Source organism: Lepisosteus platostomus, chromosome 22, assembly GCF_059453375.1.
Source record: "Lepisosteus platostomus isolate fLepPlt1 chromosome 22, fLepPlt1.hap1, whole genome shotgun sequence".
Lineage (NCBI taxonomy): Eukaryota > Metazoa > Chordata > Actinopteri > Semionotiformes > Lepisosteidae > Lepisosteus > Lepisosteus platostomus.
The window spans coordinates 14,060,293-14,080,626 of NC_142632.1; the positions used below are offsets into that span (position 1 = coordinate 14,060,293).

Genomic DNA, 20,334 nt, shown 5'->3' on the forward strand with positions numbered 1-20,334 from the left:
CCTGGTGAACCCAAGAACGACAGAAGAGAAAATACTGCAGAGGAGGACAAGGGATACTTTCATTGAAAACGGCCGGTTTTTTCAGAACAGAAAAAAGAAGCCTGAAGTCACTTGAACAGCGGCGATGACGTGCAGCTAGCATTTTCCTTCCTCACCTCACATGAGCCGGGGTGACTTGTGACTTTGCTCGTGTGCGTGGTGAGTGGTTGGCGCCCCGCTGGAGATGACAAGTTTTATTAACTGGGCTGAACATGTGCAGCTTCCACAGGGCATGAAGTCATGTCTGCAGGAGTGGGCCTGGCTGACGGGAGAGCCCTTGGCCGCTGATTTCAAGAAGCTGCGGAGAGGGAGATCAGAGAGGTGTCATGGGTGGAGATGCCTTTATAAAAATAAAAAGGCGCTCTCAAACATGTGTCAGGCCTGTTGGACCCTGCTTTCCTCTGCTCTTTTTCACATCTGTTGATACTTAGCTTTTCCTCAGAGGGGGGAGAGTGGTGGAATCAAGCCTTTGTGCCAGCAGGTTATGACACATGGTGCGAATGCAGGAGCAGCTGCCCTGACATCAACGCGCGAGTCTTTCGATGGGTCAGTCTGCAGCGAAGGCAGTTTCCTCAGGCCAAGCGAGCAAATCATTTTCGAAGAGGCTGGGGTCTACCAGGGGGAATCTACATCAGCAGAGAGCAGCACAAACAGTGGAATCCGTGAAGCAGAACTGCACGGTGCTTTGCTGTTGAAAAATGTGAAAGCTTGTGGCCACGAACGCAGCTGACCAATCAAGTACTAAAAAATGCACCTGTGACACAGATCAACACGCCACATGGGATCAGGGGCGTTCAGAGGTTTCCTGCAATAGCTGGTTGCACGAATTCAAAATATATTTCCAACATATAAGGGAAGACAATTGATGATAGCTCATCATCAATTGTTTTGTTTCTTATGTCTTATGTCACAGTTAACAGATGTGTCTTCAGAACAGTGATTTCTTTTGTGGCAGGATCAAACTCCATATACATCAGAAATAATCTCCTCAACTCTTATCAGCAGTTGTGCACATGCTAAAATGGCTGGCAACTATGGTAACTCCACAATTCCTTGCACAAAACTGCACTCCTCTTCACAATACAGTGCAAAACATGAAAGGGCAGAGGTACAGATCTTTGCAAACTGCTTTGTATGTGGGGAATGACAATGTGGGGCAATTTTAACAATCATTAATTGTGGTGATTTACACATAGCGTGTGGTTTATCTGTTTTTTTCAAACCAGAGCAGGCCCTTTTATGAGCAGTTATTGGATGCACATGGTGTTGTAGGCTGTGTGATGAGTATTCTGGTTAAAGGTTTTGTGTACTTAGTTGTATTAATTGTTTGATAATGTACTTTTTATTGTTTAGCAGTTTGGAATGAGAATGAGAAGTTTTCATTGGACTACGCACAGACGGTTGTCTAGGCCCTGTTCAGTTTGCAGTCTCAGTTCACTTAAAATTCCTAATGCAGCCGGTGTTAGGCCTGGGTACTGAATACGGAAGTGAACTACCTGGTTTGCCAAGGAGTGATGAGCTTTTACATTCCAGAATTTACTCACGTGATCAAAAGTCAATCATGGTGCAAACATTTTTTTCATTCAGTCCTTGCGTGGACTAAGCAACAGTCCATCAACAGGGTTTTTTTTTTTAATGAGGGTATAGCAGATGTGCCTCTGTTTTTATGTAGGTTCCCTTGACTCTGTCCCTGCAAAGCCTGCTCGCTGTTTGTCTTTGTACTGAACAAATGGCACCTCGTGAGCCTGTGTGACAAAGATCACGTTTGACAAAGATGCCTTTGCTGTGTTGACACACACGTGCACAGAGAGCCCAGAGTGGCTGCGCCACCTGTGAGCCAGCTTGTCTCTCCAAGCCTGGTGAATCTGACGAAAGAAAAGAGCAAGAACAGTTTCTGAAGGCAGTATACATCCTCTGATAATATTATGGTTGTCTAATTAAGAGTCACAGGTGTTATTGCAGGTTACAAGCCCTTGGCAAATACTCCAGTACTGCTTTACATAGGAAGGTTGTAAGATTTATGCCTTTGAGAACTCGTTATGAACTCGTTGCTTTGGAGCTAAGAGAAAACTAATCAAGAGCAAAGACATCATTTAGTCTGAAGTGAGTCTGGAGAGATGAGAAAGTGCACCTGCTGTGTTTTCAGCACAAGACTAGTGTCGGAGAGATGCGTAACACCGGCTCTTTATCTCCACAGAGTCGCCGAAAAGGAACCCATCAATAAAATGTCCCTTCATAACCTCGCCACTGTCTTTGGCCCCACACTGCTGAGGCCCTCAGAAGTAGAGACCAAGGGACACATCAACCTGGCCTCGGATATCTGGTCCCATGATGTTATGGCGCAGGTAGGACTGGGTCTGACTGTGAAAGTGGAAAGGGGGACGTTAAGGGGGACACGTTTATTCTAGGTACTGGCGATGGTGTCTGCTTATTTTTTACTCTCCATTCAGACCCTGTCAATGGAGGCTCTTGTTCATGTTCTGATCCGACACCAAGTTGAAGTACATCAGTCTCGTTGGCTTACAGCTGTGTCCTGGCAGCACAGTACTTCAGCCTTGCAAACCTGACAGAGCGATGAGCTCCAGCACCACAGCTGGCAGCCGAGTCGGGACACGCCACTGTATCAACCATTTCGTAAATAACGCTTCTATAGACATACTGTCTGTTCTTAAATTTGCATGGCCTTCAAATCCAACCGCAAGTGCCTCATGATAAAAAAAAAAAACATTGGATTTCCTGTCTCGTGTTATGGTTGCGCACTGTTCAGTTAAGTCGGCAACCACTTTCACATGAATGAATTTTTTCCACCGTTGGCTTGTGTCACCGCTTGCCCTCTGCTTATGTCAGAAGCTCTCGTGAGTCGTGGGAAAAGGACCCAGCTAGCCTTGTCTAGCGGCCTGGCACTACACAACACCATGTCCTTCCTAGGCCTCCACACACTGTCACTGTAGAACTCAGCAGAAGATCTAAACACATGGATTCTGTACCTCAGATTGTGTCAGTGGTGGGCGAGGGGCCGATGTGTGACATTGAGGACTGAGCAGGGGGATCAGTTCTCTACAAGTATCTTTTCAATATACACACCAGTGTTGTTCCTGAATTATTTTAAGTGAGACCTCCAGATGGTGTGCACTGATTTTATGAGATTTCCGCAGTGCTTGTCGTCAAAAATAAATTGTCTTTGCCAACTTTACATTGCCAATTGGAAGTTCAGTGGGGGAAAAAAAGACATTAAGGAATCGGGAACCGTCAGGTCACTGTCAAGGGGTGTTGAATCCAAAACGTTTTCAATTAAATATTCATCTTTAGCTCATAACGTTTTGAAACTTGGTTGCCGGACAATGAGAATTCCTAACCAGGCACGTGTTGTTCTGAATGCTGTATTATGTGCCTCAGGATCTGTGGTCTTCACATTGTCGATGTTGTCTCAGTGGATATTGCATTTAGACCTGAGAACAGAGGACATTTCTTTACACAAAAGGTTGTGGGTGTATGTAACAAGCCTGCCCACCCTCGGATCACTCGCTTCCCGACAACCCAACAAGCCTGGTTGGCCGAACAGCTTCCTCGAGTTTGTAGCTTCTCTGATCTTGGTTTCCTCTCCCCGACGCAGGTCCAAGTCCTCCTGTACTACCTTCAGCACCCTCCCATTTCCATCTCCGAGCTGAAGCGCAATACGCTGTACTTCTCCACCGACGTGTAGACTGGGAAGAGCCAGAGCGCCCCCTGGCCTCCGGCTCGCAGAGGCGCGTCCACGCCACCCACCCATCCTCTTGTGTCCCGGTCCAGTGAGAGAAGAGGGAAGACGACGTCCAGAGGAACCAGCACTGCGCTCCCTCTGCATTTCATTCGTCTTGTGTGTTTTGTATTTCAAAAGGACTGTTCCCTGTCCCATTTCCTGACCCGATAGCAGGGGACGGTCCACTTCCCCGCCTGGCAGATGATCACTTTTGCGTCTGTTCCTCCTCGTTTGGGGGTGTCCCCTCCACCTCCCCCCCCCCCCCCACCCCCCTCGAAGAGCAGGTCAGGGAACTTGCGCCGAGATTTCAGTTGCTCTTTTCGGCCTTGGCTGCTGACGGCTTGCTGTCCGCTCTCCGTCCCACGTCCACGGTCAGTTTTAAAGCGGGGAGGGGTTTGAGTCCCCAGCACTGAGCTGTGGTCAGGCCACCGAACCGCTGGAGCATCGAGGCACATGGAAACGACGACGAGGACTTGTTTTCTTCTGTGGCAATGCCATCACACGTAAAACTGAGAAAGAATCTGCACCAGGCGTTGGTCACAGCTCTGGTGAGGAGCGATCATGGTACTTTGTGATTGTTAGGAACACGGAGATATCGATAGTGCTTCAAGAACGTTCTGTTGCCGAGTTCACTTCAGAGGCATTCCAGAAATGGCATTTACATATTTTATAAATATTTGTTCAATGGTTTATTTTTTGCTTTGTGCATGTGATTGAGGAGGGCTGCGAGCTTTTGACTGTGTCCGCAAGAGGACGAGGGTGACGTGATTTTACACCGTCACAGTTTCTGTTTCAGGGCACCTCAGAAGTGTCTCATTCATGTGCCACAGCCCTCCATAGTGTGAGTAAAAGCTGAATTTGCCCTATTTATTAAAAATATTAAGTGTGCCTGTACAACCCAGTACATATATAGAAATAATTTACAAAAACTTTTTTTTTTCCTTTTAGTATGAGTCTGTTCGTTGTTTTGAGGTTCATCTTAAGGATATTGATGTTTTTTTATGTTAAATTTCTCATTTACATCAGTTGTTGGCTGAAATGTACTGTAATATGAATAATTGTGTGAAAATCCTTTTGACAATTGATTCCTTCTTTACGAAATTGACATAAGAAATGGAGATGTCATAAAAATAAAAATATTGTACAAAGAATGAAAATAATTCCTTCTTTTAGGTCATTTCCATTGTACACCAGTGTACCACAGCATTCTAGTGTTACTATAGGAGGGTTAGTGTATTACTGGGATCCCCAATCCTAGTCCTGGTGACCCACAAACTTGCTGGTTTTCACTGCATCTGAGCTCTTAAATTCATCCTTTTAAACCTTAATGGAATCAACTATTGGTTTAGTTAGAATCTGGGCAAGTTTTTTTTTTCTACTTAATGACTGGAGATTGAAGAAACACATTTGTTAGAAGGCAACCACTTACAAGTTTAGAAACTGAAAAATGAGTTGAGTTTAAAGGCGTCATGTCACTTAAGGGCTCAGATGCTCAGGTGGGACAGAAACCAGCAGGTGTGTAGTCCCCAGCCCCAGGGCTGGGACACCCTGGTATAACTTGCCCTCACTGCATGTTCAGCTTATCAGTCAGGCTGCAGGCTTCCTGCATTGTCATCAATGAAACCCTGCAAGTTCAACTGTACTGTTATCAAGCCTACAACATATCTTAAGGTAAGCACTGTTAGATGAGTACTATTTGATATTTTTAATATAAGATAAAAAGAAATCAAAACCGTGTATTTTACATCCATGGGGAAAAAAAATGAGTACATATTTACAGTAAGGGTAAATGTCGATGTGAACTTTTTTTTTAGAAAAATAAATAAAACTGTACCAAACAGTGTAATTCTGTGACATTCTTGGACTGGGGAAGCTGAAGTATATTGTTTTTTGTATCTTTTCACTGTACCACATAATCATTACAAGGTACAACTCCAGGGAGGAACCATGATAGAAGCTTCTTCTGTTGTTACTTAACATTGTTTTAACTTTTTGTACATCCGGTGTGTAATAATAGACCACATCGTGCTTCAGATTGTGTGTTTTACATTCCTGTTTTTTGCGAGTCTATGAAAAAGGTGTAAGTAATGTGTTATAGACGGGCATCTTTTCAAACGCTACTTTGACAGGACAGTGCAGAACATATTATAATTCAGAAAATGACATGACCAGTTCTTACAGGTGTAAAGACTTATCTCTAAAGTCTATTTATTGATTACTTACAAATTGCACATATATTTATTTTCCTACAACAAAATTAACTAGGCTCAACCAAACGTTCCTCTCATGTTTTTTTTATAACTTATAGGAATTGCTCCGTATTGAAAAGATGTGGAGTATTAACAGTCCAGAACTCATAGCGAACACAGAGAACTGCTGGTCCTCAGCAGGAATACAGGCCACTCCCTCTGATGCTTCTCTTGTGCTCCAAGGATAGCCTGGCCAGCTCTACTGGAAAGCAACTGGTAACAAAAAGTCCTTCTGTCCGAAGCCCTGGACCTCAGCGCAGGTAATACTCGATTGCTGCTGAAAAGGCAGCAAAACCACCACATCCCAGCAGTCCGGCCTTGAGCCCAGCTGTTTGCGGGAGGAAACGAAGAAAGAAGTTCAGTACCTGTCACCGAGCTTTAAAAAAACAAATCTTTGCTCTTAATAATCTCTAAAGCAATTTTCATTTTTGCCACTGCAGTAGTTAACAAAAAATGTACCGTGCTCGGAACACGTGCCTCAATCCTTCAGCGGGAGAGAAAAGAAATGCGCGCGATAGTCTAAAAATCTGCACTATTTTGACAAGCCGTTTGTCAGAGGTGGCACACTGTCAGCTTTTCATGTGTGATCTCAGATTTCCTGTTATCACACCTTTCTCTTTGAATTTTCACTCCCTTGTCAACTACATTTGTTCTTCAGCTGTCAAAGCTATACCAAAGCTATTTTGTGGTCAGGAAATCCACCATTATTAATTTTTGCTTTCGCTTGGCTTTCTGTTCTCAACATACTATAATATATGTAATGGGAAATTGCAAATTATTTTTTTATGACCGACCATTAGCAATTTGGAATTGCCAGTTGTGTCTTGGGAGTGTGGAGTCTGTGTGACACAGCTACCGCCCCTATACTCACATGGGGGTAATAAAGAGATAAAGACAGGCACCTCCATCCTGATCTCCCATTGAGTCACTGACACATTAGCAGACGTGGAGAACAGGACATTCAGCACTAATTGTAAATGAGGTGCATCCCTCACTAATGTCACTGTAAGCCTGCAGATAGCTAGGAAGTTACAGGAGCCCCTACTGCACTAGGAGCCAAGCAAGCCCTGACCAATTGATCCAACCCTACTCCTGACAGCAGCCATTGTAACGTGCAACACTACCTTAGGAATCTCTCACAGTAGGCTGCTGACAAGACTAACGTCTAAACTCCTGTCTGGCTCTGACACAAAGTCGGGATCAGCTTAACCTGTGCTTCCAACTAGCGCCTTTACATGCTGAGCCCCATCTGGTCATTTTGAAAGTGAGCTAACCTCTGAAGCCAATCGCCCCTCCAGTCACACAGCCGCTGAGAACAGCATTCTTCCAGTCTGACTTCCCTCTGTGCTGAAAAGGAAAACCAATACAAGAACCTCAGGCTGGAAAACACCATACAGCTCATGTAACAAAACAATTCAGTTGATTAACCACAAGAGGGAGCTACGACACTGTTCTCAGTTAAACTGCTCAAGCCAGTGATACAGGATTAACAGTTATCAAACGCAGGCTTTCCCATCCTTAAACCCCTCTACTCCCAATCACTCCCTTCTCCACATCCTCCTCGTACTGGGAGCTGTATTTACTGAGGTCACATCGGCACATTTGCTCAATGTTGTACACATGGAAATTGCTATGCAGAAAAGTTTTTAAAATGGTAAGAATACGGAAGAAACCGTGTAGTTTAAATCTGGGGCTGCACAGAGGATGGATTGTCAAACTGAAGCTGGGAAGCGATACCTACCGATTCTATTAAGCACTCGGTGCAGGAGAACATCGCCCCCACGATGGCAAAGTTCTTGGCGTAGGACATGCCTCTCTGCCCCATGTCCCTCAGCACCTCCCTTGCTGTCGGCGTCCTCAAGGGATCCTTGGGGTCAAACCCAACATTGGTGTCGATTCCTGCCGTGAAAACTCCAAAGGCTCCTCCCAGAACAAATCCTAGCCAGACAAAAAGACCAGCCTGCATAGAACACTTATTCCTCCCAGGGCTATGAACCTGCTTCGTATCGACGCCCGATTGTTATATTAACAATTTTTTCCATAATGCTTGAATCTTATGCATCTATCACACACACCAAAGAGCCAATTATTCTATTGGTGTTTCAAAACTGTGAGGATTCCGAAAAGCTGCGTAGTTCTTTTTCTAATCTTGGGCACGTAGGTTTCTTATCCGTTAATGGGTCCGTGTCCGCAATGCCAATTTCCCTTCTGGTATAATGAAGGAAGTAATGAAGCAGGAAAAAATGAGAGAGGTTACAAATGAGAGAGAAGGCAGTACAGCCCATCTGGGTTGCGAAACTGAATTATCTGGTAGCTTCTTGAAGGGTCCCAGGGAATTCTGCATCAACAGAACGGTGAGACTGCTCCTACCAGACACCTGAATCCCATTGGCCATAGAGTAGCCTACTGTCATCTCTCCTCTATCATTAGTCATACTGAAGAATGTGTCTGACTTATTTTGAGTTCGTCTCCCCTGGCGAGTTTGTTCAGAGATTCAGAACCTTTATATGCACCTTTCTTACAGTCCAGGAATGAACCTGTTCTTTATTACATGACGAATCTTATCATCATTTCACTCCAGGCTGCTCATGAAATACTTGTGTACATGCAAAACATGTACAGCAGTAAATATAAGTACTTCCCACATTTTCTTTAGAAAAATTACCAAGAAAATCAGTATGATTTGCACAATAGTTTCCCGACTGGTCATGTGGGCAACAACATGGAAAGATATTTTGCATTGAACTGTCGTCTTCCCCGAAATACCCTACATTACACACGTTCACCTACAACAATAGTTAAATCCATCTGCTGTTCACTACAAATATTTCACTTTGGTTGGGATGATAATCCTCGTAAAACTCATAGGGATTCTCAATGTAGTTGGCCTATGTTGTACTTTAATGCTTTCATTGCCATCATTCCTTAACATTAAATCACAGGCGTCACTGTCCTAAACTGTTAACAATTTAATACAACCGCAAAGCGGGATCAAGGGTATTACTGGGGAGAAAGGAAAGGCGGATGGGGCTCTAAACCTGTTATAAGGGACACAAACTCTATTCAACACAAGACGTGAAGAACAGCTTTGATTTATCAATGAACTATACCTCCGACGCACGCCAGCGCTGCCTTGAACGCACAGCTCTCCATTCCCCGCTCGATCAGCTTCTGCTCCTCGCTTTTTTGCGGGCTCGGAAGCCCCCCCATAATCGACGAATTCAGCTCCCTGGCTCGCCTCTTCTCCCCCACCAAGTGCTCCAGGATCAAGCTGTACTGAAGCGGGGCGCCCTCCGGCCCGGCCCCCGCCATTGGGGCAGACCCTGGACTCCCCGAAACGGAGCCGCTGCTCTCGCTGGGCGCCGCCATGACGGATTCAGTGTAAGTAAATCTAACGTTTAGTTTTGAAATACTAAATTCGAATGTTCGCCAACATCAATGGCGATGTGTAGTATGTGGATATACCCCCCGTAAACACACATATAAAAATAAACCTTGATAATACAGCTCGTATATGAAGATCTAAAACAAGGCAGTAAAAACTGGATACATTTAAAGGTGTTCATTGGCATAGAGAGAACTACTTGCGCAGATTCGACACGGAGGTACCGCAGGGGGAGGAGGTGTGCGGTAACCTTGTGCTGCAGAGCTCGGTGTGGCTGTGATGTGACAGCTTCGCTATTATCACCCCGGACACGTTCGCTGTCGTTTGCCCCATGACTGTCGGTCAAGTGCAGTATTGCCATTTAAAAAAAGAAAAATCTACCGTGATATACAGCTGCAAGAGAAACAGATGTTACCATCATACGGATACTGGGAAAGCAAAATCTACTTGAACAGACACCCCCGAAACATCAGCAACGACACGTTTATTAAGATAGTTTAAAAGAACAACTGAATGCAGTTGGTGCCGTGTTTTATACCATTGTCTTCACAGTTATGCGGGCACGCACATTAATACACCACCGTCACGTTTGGTGTTTTATTGGGAGATCACAGCTCACTCCTTGATTGCGTTTTCAAGAGAAATAACTTTGACGTTCCGCAGCCTTTCAAGTCAATGAACGCACTTTCCGAACCGGATCATAGCACAGATTGCAAAAACAATTTAGTTTTTTTTTTAAATCCTTTATTGAACGTAAAGCCTTTGTAAAATACATACACCGTGTTGTGCTCGTAGTCTAATGACCAATCAACCTCCCTGATCATTATCTCATCTTCACCTTACATAAAAATAGCAATCCAATTTCGGTTTCCCCCCCCCCCCCTTCCATTTAATAGCTTTTCCAAACAGAAAAATTACCAGAGAACAAGAAGAGCCTACCAATCGCACTGCGAAATTTTGCGCCACTACCTCCCTCCCACGGAAGTTCGGGAACAGTAGTTCCCAACGGCGCAGTCCGCCGCGAGCTGCGGAGGGAGTGAAAAACTACACTTCCCAGGAACCCCCCCCGCGGTCGCTGCAGTAGTTTCGCGCGCACCCCCTGGTGGACAAATTCGAAACCGTCGGTTCGGTTAGAACGGCATCGTATCGGCGGCGGCTGCGTGGAGAGACACAGGTGAGAAGACAAGGTGTTTTATCTTTCGCGTTTAAATATAAAACGTTGCCGTGCGGCGGTCGACAACCCATGGATGAAAATACAAACATCCTTTTTTTTTTTCCTGACTATAAACGGACTGCTACGTGGGAGGGGAGATTCGTGTTAGTTTTTTTTTTTTAAGCTTCTTTTTCGGTTTGGATTCGAATCGAAGTTGTCCTCCGGTCCGCGGCTGCCGAGTCCCGATATCGTTAGATGTGAGCGCCGCTTAAAACCGCAACGGCACAGTAACTGTCACCACCCCCCCGCTGGCCAATTCAGAGACAGGTGAGGGGACCCCTGTCCGGCTCATGCCTGGGGTGACAGTCCTTGTCTCACGTCGTAAAATACCGCAGTATTCGCCCGCTTGTCTCGGCGAGATGAGGAGCCTTGTCGCTCGTCTGTTTGGACAGCAGGGTGGAAGCGCTCCGATCATCGCCGGGTTTCATTAGCGAAGGGAGTTGGGCTCGGTCATGCAAATTGCGCGGGGGGCAGTTTCAATAGGATGTATCCCTTCCTTGCAAATGCGAAATCCTGTTGGGGTTTTTTTTTTTTTGGTCGTGAGCTGCTGTCGTGGTGGAGTTTGGGGGGGGGATGGGACAGACTTGTTGAGCGCTCCTGTGAGTTTTAACAGCGCGTAGGTGATTATTTCAGGAGCTGAGATAGACCCCCAGGCTCGGCACTGAAGGTTAACCACTGCATGTGCATCTCAGGGGAATTTCACAGTAACCAGCACCACGGCCCCGAGTCTTACTCGCGGTTTCATGAAGTGAGGTGTAACGGACCCAGTCAATCGAGTTCATTTGCATTACCGAAACGGCTTTTGGCTGCAGCTTTATAGTGCTCTCTCCCTCGGGGACGGTTTTTAACTGCCAGCTGAATATCATCTGGGTTAAGGTCCGACTCCACTGGAGGAAACGGGGACACGCTGGACGGTAAATGTGCGCATCCGATGGACCGGGGAGAAGATTCATACAACTCCGCTTCCCGTCTTAAAAACCTTCACCGAAATCTTACACTATTAGAATTTAGACAACTGCCGCTTCCAGTGAAGGGTATAAGATTAATTTCGATTTTGAGGTCACTAAACACTGAAAACACTGCTTTTTGTCTCCAGTCATTTTCTTTTTTTGTCAGCTGGTGATGTGAGGCACTAGTCCCTATTTGACTGAACAAATACTGTTCAGCTTCCAGTTTGGTGCTTAATACTGACGATATGTTTTTCATTAAATATTTCACAGGTTAGTCGGAGAAAATAAAGAAAACTCAAGGATCATGAGGTAACAGCATGGAGTGCATGCTTGAACATAGGTATGTTAAGTTTCTTTTTTTCTGGGCCTCAGATTTGACAACTATTGTTAGCTGTTAAAGCTGAGACATAAAAGTACTGATTGCAGCCATGTGGATGGCTGTTTTTATACTTTCTTGTGTTGCATGAAGGAAACATGGACCTGAAGTGCACATATACAGTATGTGATTAATGGATTTTTTTATTATTTATACTGAGACCTTGGGCATCATCCTTGAACTGTAGAGAGCAGTGATCCTCACGCCTGGTTCTGTAAAAAAAACAGCCCAGCAGATTTCATGGAAAATACAAACACCTGAGTGACAGAAGACTCAGCAGATCAATGAAGTCAATTATGATTCAGTCTGTGTTATGCAGTGCTCAGGCAGAATGAAGACCACACATCTATGTGGCTCTCTGCGACCTGTGATGGATATCAGAAGAAGAAAAGGTAGATCAGGCTGCTTAAAATGAGACTGCACACTCCATTAAGAAAAGGGTTATTTTCAATTAGAAAAACAGCACAATTGTTTCACTATCCTTAGATTCCTGGTTTTTAACTTATGTGGAAGTGTTTCTTAGCGTGGTTATATTTAAAATTTGATTATATGTTTAGATTGTCCTTTAAATAACTCCTTCCTCTCGAGAGTTTAGTGGCATTCGGTGGTAAATTGTCTGTGTTGTAAGTTAATGTTCATGCTTAGAGTTTTAAACCAGTGTTGAATGGTTTCGGGTGCTATTTTTCATGATATTCTTGGCATTTGTTCTACATTAGGCCCATTACAGTTTTGTATTTGGTCATGCAGCCTGATAAATGCTGCTCATTTCTTTAATAGATGCCTAAGTGTTTCATTGTAGCACAGAGGGGTTTAGAAAGTGGTATAAATCAGACTCATAATGAGAATCTACTTCAAAGCAGAAAGTTGTTCTGTTATTTAGTTGGTCTAATTATTTCATTTATTCTATTATTGTAACAATTATAACCAGTCTAGTGTTTTATTATTAAAGGTATCTGTAATGAAGTAAATGTTTTGCATAACCATCTGAAAAAAATAGGAAAATCCAATTTCTCCAAGAAAAGATTTAGAGTAACCGTTCCATCAAATTCTCAGGCTGGAATAAAAAACAGAAAACACTTGATCTTCCAGAAATTTAGCTTGGCTAAAAATACTGCCCTTAATTTTCCACTGATGTATCAAAATCTAACTGATGCAGTGTGTCTGGTCAAACAAAGAGGTTAACAACTTCTGTCGTAACTTTAAAAACCCTGTAACTCTCATCCTCGTGTACAGCAAAATGACCATTTGATTTCTTGACCTGCTTTGCATTTCTGTTGAAGGTTTAAACTGCAGATATTCCTCTGTTGCCTAGTTAAGAGAAAAGAATTTGTAGGTAATCAAATCTCTGTTTTCCCAGGCTTTTCCATCCCAAAAAATTGAAATTACAAGCATTTACCTTGGCATTGCTCCCTGTATTCCCTGTATGGAACAAACTGTCCTAGATACAGGACTCTGTGCCATAATGGGGTTTGAAAACTATTATGTCAACACTGCAGGCAATCCAACTACACTAAAGCTATATGGGCTCAGATTAGAGGACTGGCTTGCTACCTAAAATGTATTCAGCCAGTAAAGCATAGGATTTGAAAGATTTACTTAAGCTAAAATGCCAAATAGTATCAGTTACCAGATCATAATATTGATGTGATTTATTGTGAAAAATACCAGTCTAATAATCTTATTCTGACTTAACTATTGTACCATTATGGAAATGGTAATCAGGCTAAAATCTGGGTTTTACTTCACTTTCTCTTCCTACTTTCCCTTTTGTCTCCCCAGTGAAAAGCTGTAGACCAAGAGCATTGATTAAGTCAGCTTTGTTTCTTAGATCTCGGGGTTTTGGTCAAAGGACGAGCCGTGGGGTCTGTGAGTCATATACTGTACCTGGCAAGGCTCAGTCAGTGGTGCTACAGGTGTAGATTACCTGTGTGCCACGTGGCGGGAACTAGGAGAGCTGAGCCTCACCCATTCTACCTTTGCACTTTTATTTAGGCCTTGTTTTTGCCTAATGCGTTCTGAGCGAAATTACATACTGTGCCAGTAATTACGTTGTGAATCATTCATGCATATTAGGGCTGGAATGTGTGGGCTGTATTTGGATCTACTGCATGAATTGATTAATTAGGGAGTAATTAATCACACAGTTAAACAAAAGTAATTGAAACCCACCTTTGCTTACATAAGCAGTTTAGGTGGAGGAATATTAGTTTGCTTTGAAAAAACAACATTCTAAATTCTTCAGTACAGTCATCCTTAGATTGGATACCCATTGTCGCGTGTTAAGGATTAAAACTAAACTGTGATTTATAGCACACTAAGGCAGCACATTCTCTGCTGGGATGGGGCAAAATTGCTGAGTGAGCATTTCACTTGCAGTTATCAGAATTTAAATGTCTAGTAATCCATAAAAGCTGGATTGTATCATTATCGATACATTTTCTTATCATTAGCATTATTGAAATAAAATGCTTCTTGATTGATAATAGAATGATTTAGCATGGAGCTGCACTTATGTACTGTATGTACTGTGTTGGGATTCGGAGGGCTGGAGAGTCGATCTTCCGAGAGCCGGATTACACAATCTGCTTTCAAGTCACATCGCCTTCCGCTGCGCAGCTAATTTTAAAACCAAATACAGCAAGAATATATGTCTATAAATAGATTTCCCTCAAAGGGAGGCACAAGTCCAGCTTTTGAAGACATCGAGAGGTGGGAGCGTTAAAGACAACAAATATCAACAGATATCGGAAATATCTACCTGTCCTTTACATTTCAACATAGACTCATGATTGTAGATCACATAGGCCAATCGGCATGGATGCCTGGGATTCTTCTTCAAATCCCAGAAGTGTATGTAATATGACAGTACGCGCATGCTTAATGGTATTTCAGCTTAAATACTTTTCTTCTTCCTTATCCTATGTAGGAAATGGCAGGATATGCTTTTTGCTGAAAAATAACTAAGTACTTTGCATTATGTATTACTGTAATGATGTCTGCCTGTTTGTTGGGAGGTATAGGAGTATGTACAGTATGCAAGTGGGTAGTAGACATGTTTGTTTCTGATCCTGAGGAGTTTGCTGAACATCCACCAGCACCTGCTTGCGTGTTGTCAGTTTGGCAGCCTCAGTGGGGAAGCTTGGATGCTGAGACACAGTGAAATAACAGGGCTGAGGAAGGAGGTCTTTGGAGTCAACTTCACACTGACGCTATGAGCTCTGGGCTTGGAAGGGCACTGGAGAGAGAGTAACAGTGCATTCATTACTGTTCTGTAAAACAGGTACTGTATAAGGGCCGCAAGATAGAATCAGTACCTGTGGAATGAATTTATTTTGCTACTGTAAGTATAGATGTTATGTTTTCATTGACCAACTGTATAATAGATACAGAAAACATGCAGTCCAGTGCACTCATCACAGCACAGTTTGTACAGTTAGAACTCTCACTGATAGCTTAATCATTAGTCATTTTGGCTACTATAGGGAGAGCAAGTCTTTCAAAGCAAATCATTTAAGACATGATCAATTTTGCTATAGTGAAACATATTCAAATCATGAAACAGTCTTAATCTGGTTGATGTGAGTACTGTATGTGCTCCCTAATATTATCAGAAGAGACTCACGTGAGGCTGTAATATAGGGATGAAAGCCCTCTATAGATAGTTCTCCTAACATATCTTGAAATTAGTCATTTTAGCATTTTGAAAAAAAAACGAAAATAGACACATCCAAACTGATTTTTAGTAGCAGTGTAACCTACTGCAGTAGTGCTTTACTTTACAGAGTGAGCATTGCAGATCCTTCTGCTTTAGCTAATAATAGACTTAAAATTGCTAATGTTCCTTTCCTCACGATTTGGAAAGAATAAACTCCGGATCATCTAAACCCTAGAGAAATTGCAAAAGCAGTGTGCAGACTTCTTCAGCAACATTTCCCTCGCCACAGATGAAACGCTAATTGGAGAGATAAGGGCGGCGACTCCTGGGACTTGCTGCTCTGTGGTGTTTTGGCTGGGGTGGCAGCAGCTTCGGCAGCTGGATAAGAGGATTCATTGTGGACCTGAGAGGCATGACACTGTCTCCATGGTAACTTCCTTTGTAGGCAGTCTACCTGTTCAATTTTTGACTACCCTGTCGCTCTAGGAGGGGCTTTAGATATATGTCGAGAGAGGAGGTAAGTTGCTGGGCATTTGAAGTTTTTATTGTCTCTGTACTTCCTAAGGACAATGGGGTGCAATGGGAGTGAGTGTTAGAAAGGCAGACATGAATTGCGGGTTCTGCCTTTGTGGGTACCAAGGTCTAAATGAGTGTACTTCACTTGCAGTCTGCCTACACTCCTGATGGTTGACAGGGGCTGTTTCAGTGTCGATCCCCCGCAGTTTGGCAGCAGTCCTAAGCTTGCAGAGATTTCAGATCTTACACCATTGCAGTTACATACTGTACAGTGTAATCTGTACAGTATGTGAGGTATTGAAAATACAGTAAGTGTTGATAACATATATAAAACAATGTAATCTCTCAATCTCTCATAGATCACATCAAAGCTTTCACAGCATCTTTTGCTTACCTAGTTGTTTTTCTTTTTAAATGAGCTGATTCATTAGTCACTCTTTAAAAATTAGTTTTTCCCTGTGAAGAAGACAGTACTGAATACAAAAAATTGGTTCCACCTAAAACTTACAGTACTGTTGTTTGCTTAAGCCAAAAATTATAAACTGAATAACTATGTTTTACTAAATCTTTTGTTAGTAGTTACAGTTGTTTATTTAGATAATAAAGCATTAGGTCATTACATGCTACAATTACAGTACTTAATTTTCCTTAATTGCAGTCAGAGCGGGTGTTATTTTTCTGTTAACTAAAGGTAATGTTCAGGGGTTCTGAACTGTTTGACTTTTTAATTCAAATGTTCAATTGATATTTGGCATTTTGCATCCCTTTCATGTTCGTTCAATGTACAGGTCAGACAGGTTGTTTTCTCCGGTGAGACGTCTGGCTTGGGTGTGGCAGATGCAGCACTCATTGTGTGGTTGACAAGTAAAAAGCCACCTGCACATCCACTGGAGGTTATCATGCCATTTTTGTTTTTTGCAGTGGACGCCCATCACAGTGTTCTGCTTTTGGAAAAGTCTACAAACCACAACAAGAACATGAATTAGGAGAAAAGGGGGTTTTGAAGTTGGGGTGAGTTTATCTTGGGCCTGGAGAAAAGCATATTTTTTTAGGGTAACAAATGAGCATGTTACCCTAAATGACCAATTAAAGCATTGTTTTTATGTCAGGCATGCATCTTATCAGAATGTTTGGCTTGGTAATGGTTTCAGTGTAAGCATGTATGGAGGCTTTCTGTCATTCCTCTGTGTAGCACACTTCCAGGGGGCAGGTAAGGCCTTTCAGATTCTGACCTGTGATAATAATTTCATGTTTACTTAAAAAAAGGATACTGCTGCCATTTATACAAGCAGCTGGTCACTCCAAGTGATATTTCAGAAAAACGGGTTTTAAAAATTATATTAAATGACTTGCTTTCTTAGTAGTTTATTAGATTTAAACCATTGTCTTTATTTCAAACATTCAGCATCAGGTTTGTACTTTGGGATTGAACAATAAATTGCACTGTTTGCTTGTGTCTCATCTGAGAAATTGATTTCTGATTGTTAGCAGTACTTTGTTCTGTCTTGAAACTTGCTCCTACTTAGGTTTTTCTCTTGGGTGTTTGAAATTACTGATAAAAGATAAAAATGAAAAGGATTCATCACCCTGCAAGCGGTGTCATATCCTGAAGATTAAGCACATTTTTATTATACTCAGCTGCTCCAAAATGAAGGAAGCATCACACAGCTTTGAGCTGTTGCTTCAGTTTGTTTCTTTAACATCCTTAATAATTACTGTTTGTCCTTTACCATTTGCTCATCACTATTCAAAGAGAGTGCAGTGTGTCAAAGAGAGTGGCGTGAATAAAACTTTCCCTGCTGTTGTAGTACCAGTAGATGTGCTTTGATTAAATAAATGCATTTCAGCCACTGCTGAAGGCAGAGGCAAAGAAAGACCTGCACATTAGAACATTTGTGAAAACCTGAGCAGGGTCCGTGGCTGAGATGATGTTTGTCAGAGACCGAACTGGACCTATTTTTCTCATACCTCAGTATTAAAGCCATGCGGTGGTTAAGTGCAAGTGCATGTACTGTACAAGTATCTTCTGTTGCTCAGAGGGAACAGTCTCAACCACACATACTGTACAAATTCAAAACCTTCTCAGAATTTGGTCACCTACAGATAAAAGTAATCTGCTCCGATGTTGTTCCTCTAGTTCCTTGGCAATGGATTGGCATGCCATTCTGTTTCCCTCACCTTGGAAACCTCAGCCTTGCTGATCTCATGACCACTCCATCCAGCTGGACACAGTAGAAAAGAGAGCACATATTTCGAGTAAAACCATGCAGATGACAGTAGAAAAATCAATATCATGGGTTTTAGACATTTAGTATTGCTGCTGTTGTTTTCATACTTGCTTATCTGGAATGCTTTCTGTCTATCATGAAGTTTCATCTCTCTTGTGAGAGCTACGGAAATATTTTTGCACCCTGGAGTCACTCTGTGCTGTAATAAACAACCAGAGAGGCTGGAATTTGTGAGGCAATAAGAACTGGTTAGCTTCACTGACAGGATCACGGTTGCGAACTGGATTGGATTGTATGATTTTAACAGGCACTCTGTCAATATCCATATCTGTTTTCTAGATTTGAGACCCAAAATTCAGTTTAAGGATTTAAATTACCAATGAAGGAACTGCTCTCTGTTTTGTTATTCCTAAAGAATTTAGACTACCAGTATGGTAAGACATGAAAAGAGAAGGTGTTTTAACTGGTGTTTTTGACCATTTCATCTCATTTTCTCATTCTGTGCATGGCAGATTCCTCAGAACAAGCTTGTCTCTTTCTGTAATGCTATGAAGACCTCCCAATACCACTGCTTTTTTTGTCTTAGTCTTGACTGTAGAAAGTCAGAAGCTTGTCAGTTTGTAGTGTAGAAAGGTCATTGTGACTTTTCAGATCCAGGCTCTATACTGAAGGAATTCTCTAACCAGTTTGTTTCTTGAGCTGCAGCTCGGTTTCCAAACGGAGGCAGTTAAATGAGAGCTTAATTTCACACTTCCTGATTCAGTTTATCATCGTGCTTTCATGACTTAGCAACTGTGAGCTATGTAGAGCTGATGCACAGACACAGTGCTGGTGCAGTGGAACAGCTGTGCTGACAGAGGAGAGTAAGTCCATCAGTATCTTCTTCTAAAACTCAAATTTTACAGTTGGGGTGATATACAGTAAGCAAAAGCTTAGAGTGTGACAAGCTCCTGTTTATGGGGCAATACTAGCAAGGAGCTTACTGTCTGATATCCAGTGTGTTTGGGCTCTTCTTTTACTCCGACCTCTGCTGGGGTTATGCTTTTCAAAATTAATTTACTGGATTTTTGAAAGAAATAACATTTTGTCTCGTTGTTGATTTTCAGAAAAGGGAAATAACTTGCTTTTTTGCTGACCTACTGTATAAATGCAATATCCTTTACTTTAACTTTGGCTTTTATTTTTTAATTTTCCACTCTAGTGTGAAGCATTGTCTTCAGGAGATATTTGTGTTTTTATTGGTGGTGGTGGTGGGGGTTCTGATAAGTTTTTATCCTGCTCTGTTTTAACTATATGAAAGCTGTTATATAGCTTGTCTGCACTATAACTGGTTAAATGTAAAAGATGGACCTTTATATTGGTCACTGTAAGTGGCATTTAAATGTTTTTTAACCGTGTGTTGCTATGGAACTATGGAACTGTTTGGCCATTTGAAAAACACACTGAACCGCTTCAATCATTCAACTGAGCACTACAGTGCATCCTTTTTTCTCATTTTATTTACAGTACGTCTTTTGTGCAGAAAATAAAAATGATGGGACCCCAGGCAATTTATGTGAGTGCTGCTTAGTTGGCCCGTTGATCCCTAGTCTGTGTCTCGGGGGGCGCAAGAGGAGGCACATCTTTAACCACACAAGTGTGTGGAACAAGTTATCCAGCCATGTTGTCCTATAGCATCTTGGGTTACTTAACTGCCTAAACCAACTGAGCTAGATAGCCCAATGGCTTTCTGTTTGCAAACCTTCTTTTGTATCTATTACAAATAGTTTTTTTCTGAACGTACAGACAGTTTTTATGCCATCACTGTTGTGAGCTTTGGTCAGATCTAATTAATTTAATCATCGCAGCCCTACATTTATCCTCCTCTTTTCTCTTGTTATGCAAGAAGAGTCTTCTAAATTTTAAGTTGGAAGAACTTCAGTGTGTTGCAGGCAGCAGTGGAGCTAGAAAATGTTGTTCTGTGTTAATGGGAGGACATGAAATA

At 42.5% G+C, this 20,334-nt stretch overlaps 3 protein-coding genes across 10 annotated transcripts in view; 2 read left to right on the forward strand and 1 right to left on the reverse strand.

Annotated features, from left to right (window-relative positions):
- The window catches only part of abr (ABR activator of RhoGEF and GTPase), a 156,416-nt gene extending 150,800 nt beyond the window's left edge, over window positions 1-5,616 (forward strand). For all 3 annotated transcript variants that reach the window (XM_088616395.1, XM_088616397.1, XM_088616398.1), the window contains exons 22-23: window positions 2,237-2,384; window positions 3,653-5,616. In XM_088616395.1, the coding sequence (XP_088472521.1) occupies window positions 2,237-2,384; window positions 3,653-3,742 (238 nt within the window). In that variant the 3' untranslated portion in view covers window positions 3,743-5,616. The remainder of the gene's footprint in view (window positions 1-2,236; window positions 2,385-3,652) is intronic.
- A 334-nt stretch (window positions 5,617-5,950) lies between these two features.
- timm22 (translocase of inner mitochondrial membrane 22 homolog (yeast)) lies at window positions 5,951-9,426 on the reverse strand. The gene is made up of 4 exons (XM_088616414.1): window positions 9,138-9,426; window positions 7,769-7,965; window positions 7,302-7,374; window positions 5,951-6,355 (listed from the first exon to the last, which is right to left on the reverse strand). Exons 1-4 carry the CDS (start codon window positions 9,394-9,396, stop codon window positions 6,279-6,281), a joined length of 606 nt encoding a protein of 201 aa, XP_088472540.1. The 5' UTR covers window positions 9,397-9,426; the 3' UTR covers window positions 5,951-6,278.
- Window positions 9,427-10,517: 1,091 nt separating this feature from the next.
- specc1 (sperm antigen with calponin homology and coiled-coil domains 1) overlaps window positions 10,518-20,334 on the forward strand; it is an 86,736-nt gene continuing 76,919 nt past the window's right edge. The window contains exons 1-4 of one of the 6 annotated variants that reach the window (XM_088616035.1): window positions 10,521-10,586; window positions 11,846-11,915; window positions 15,896-16,123; window positions 17,044-17,133. The gene's annotated coding sequence lies outside the window, so the exon portion shown is untranslated. Of the gene's footprint in view, window positions 10,587-11,845; window positions 11,916-15,895; window positions 16,124-17,043; window positions 17,134-19,081; window positions 19,214-20,334 lie in introns of those variants that run through there. The other 5 variants (XM_088616037.1, XM_088616036.1, XM_088616034.1 and 2 more) reach the window with 5 other exon arrangements.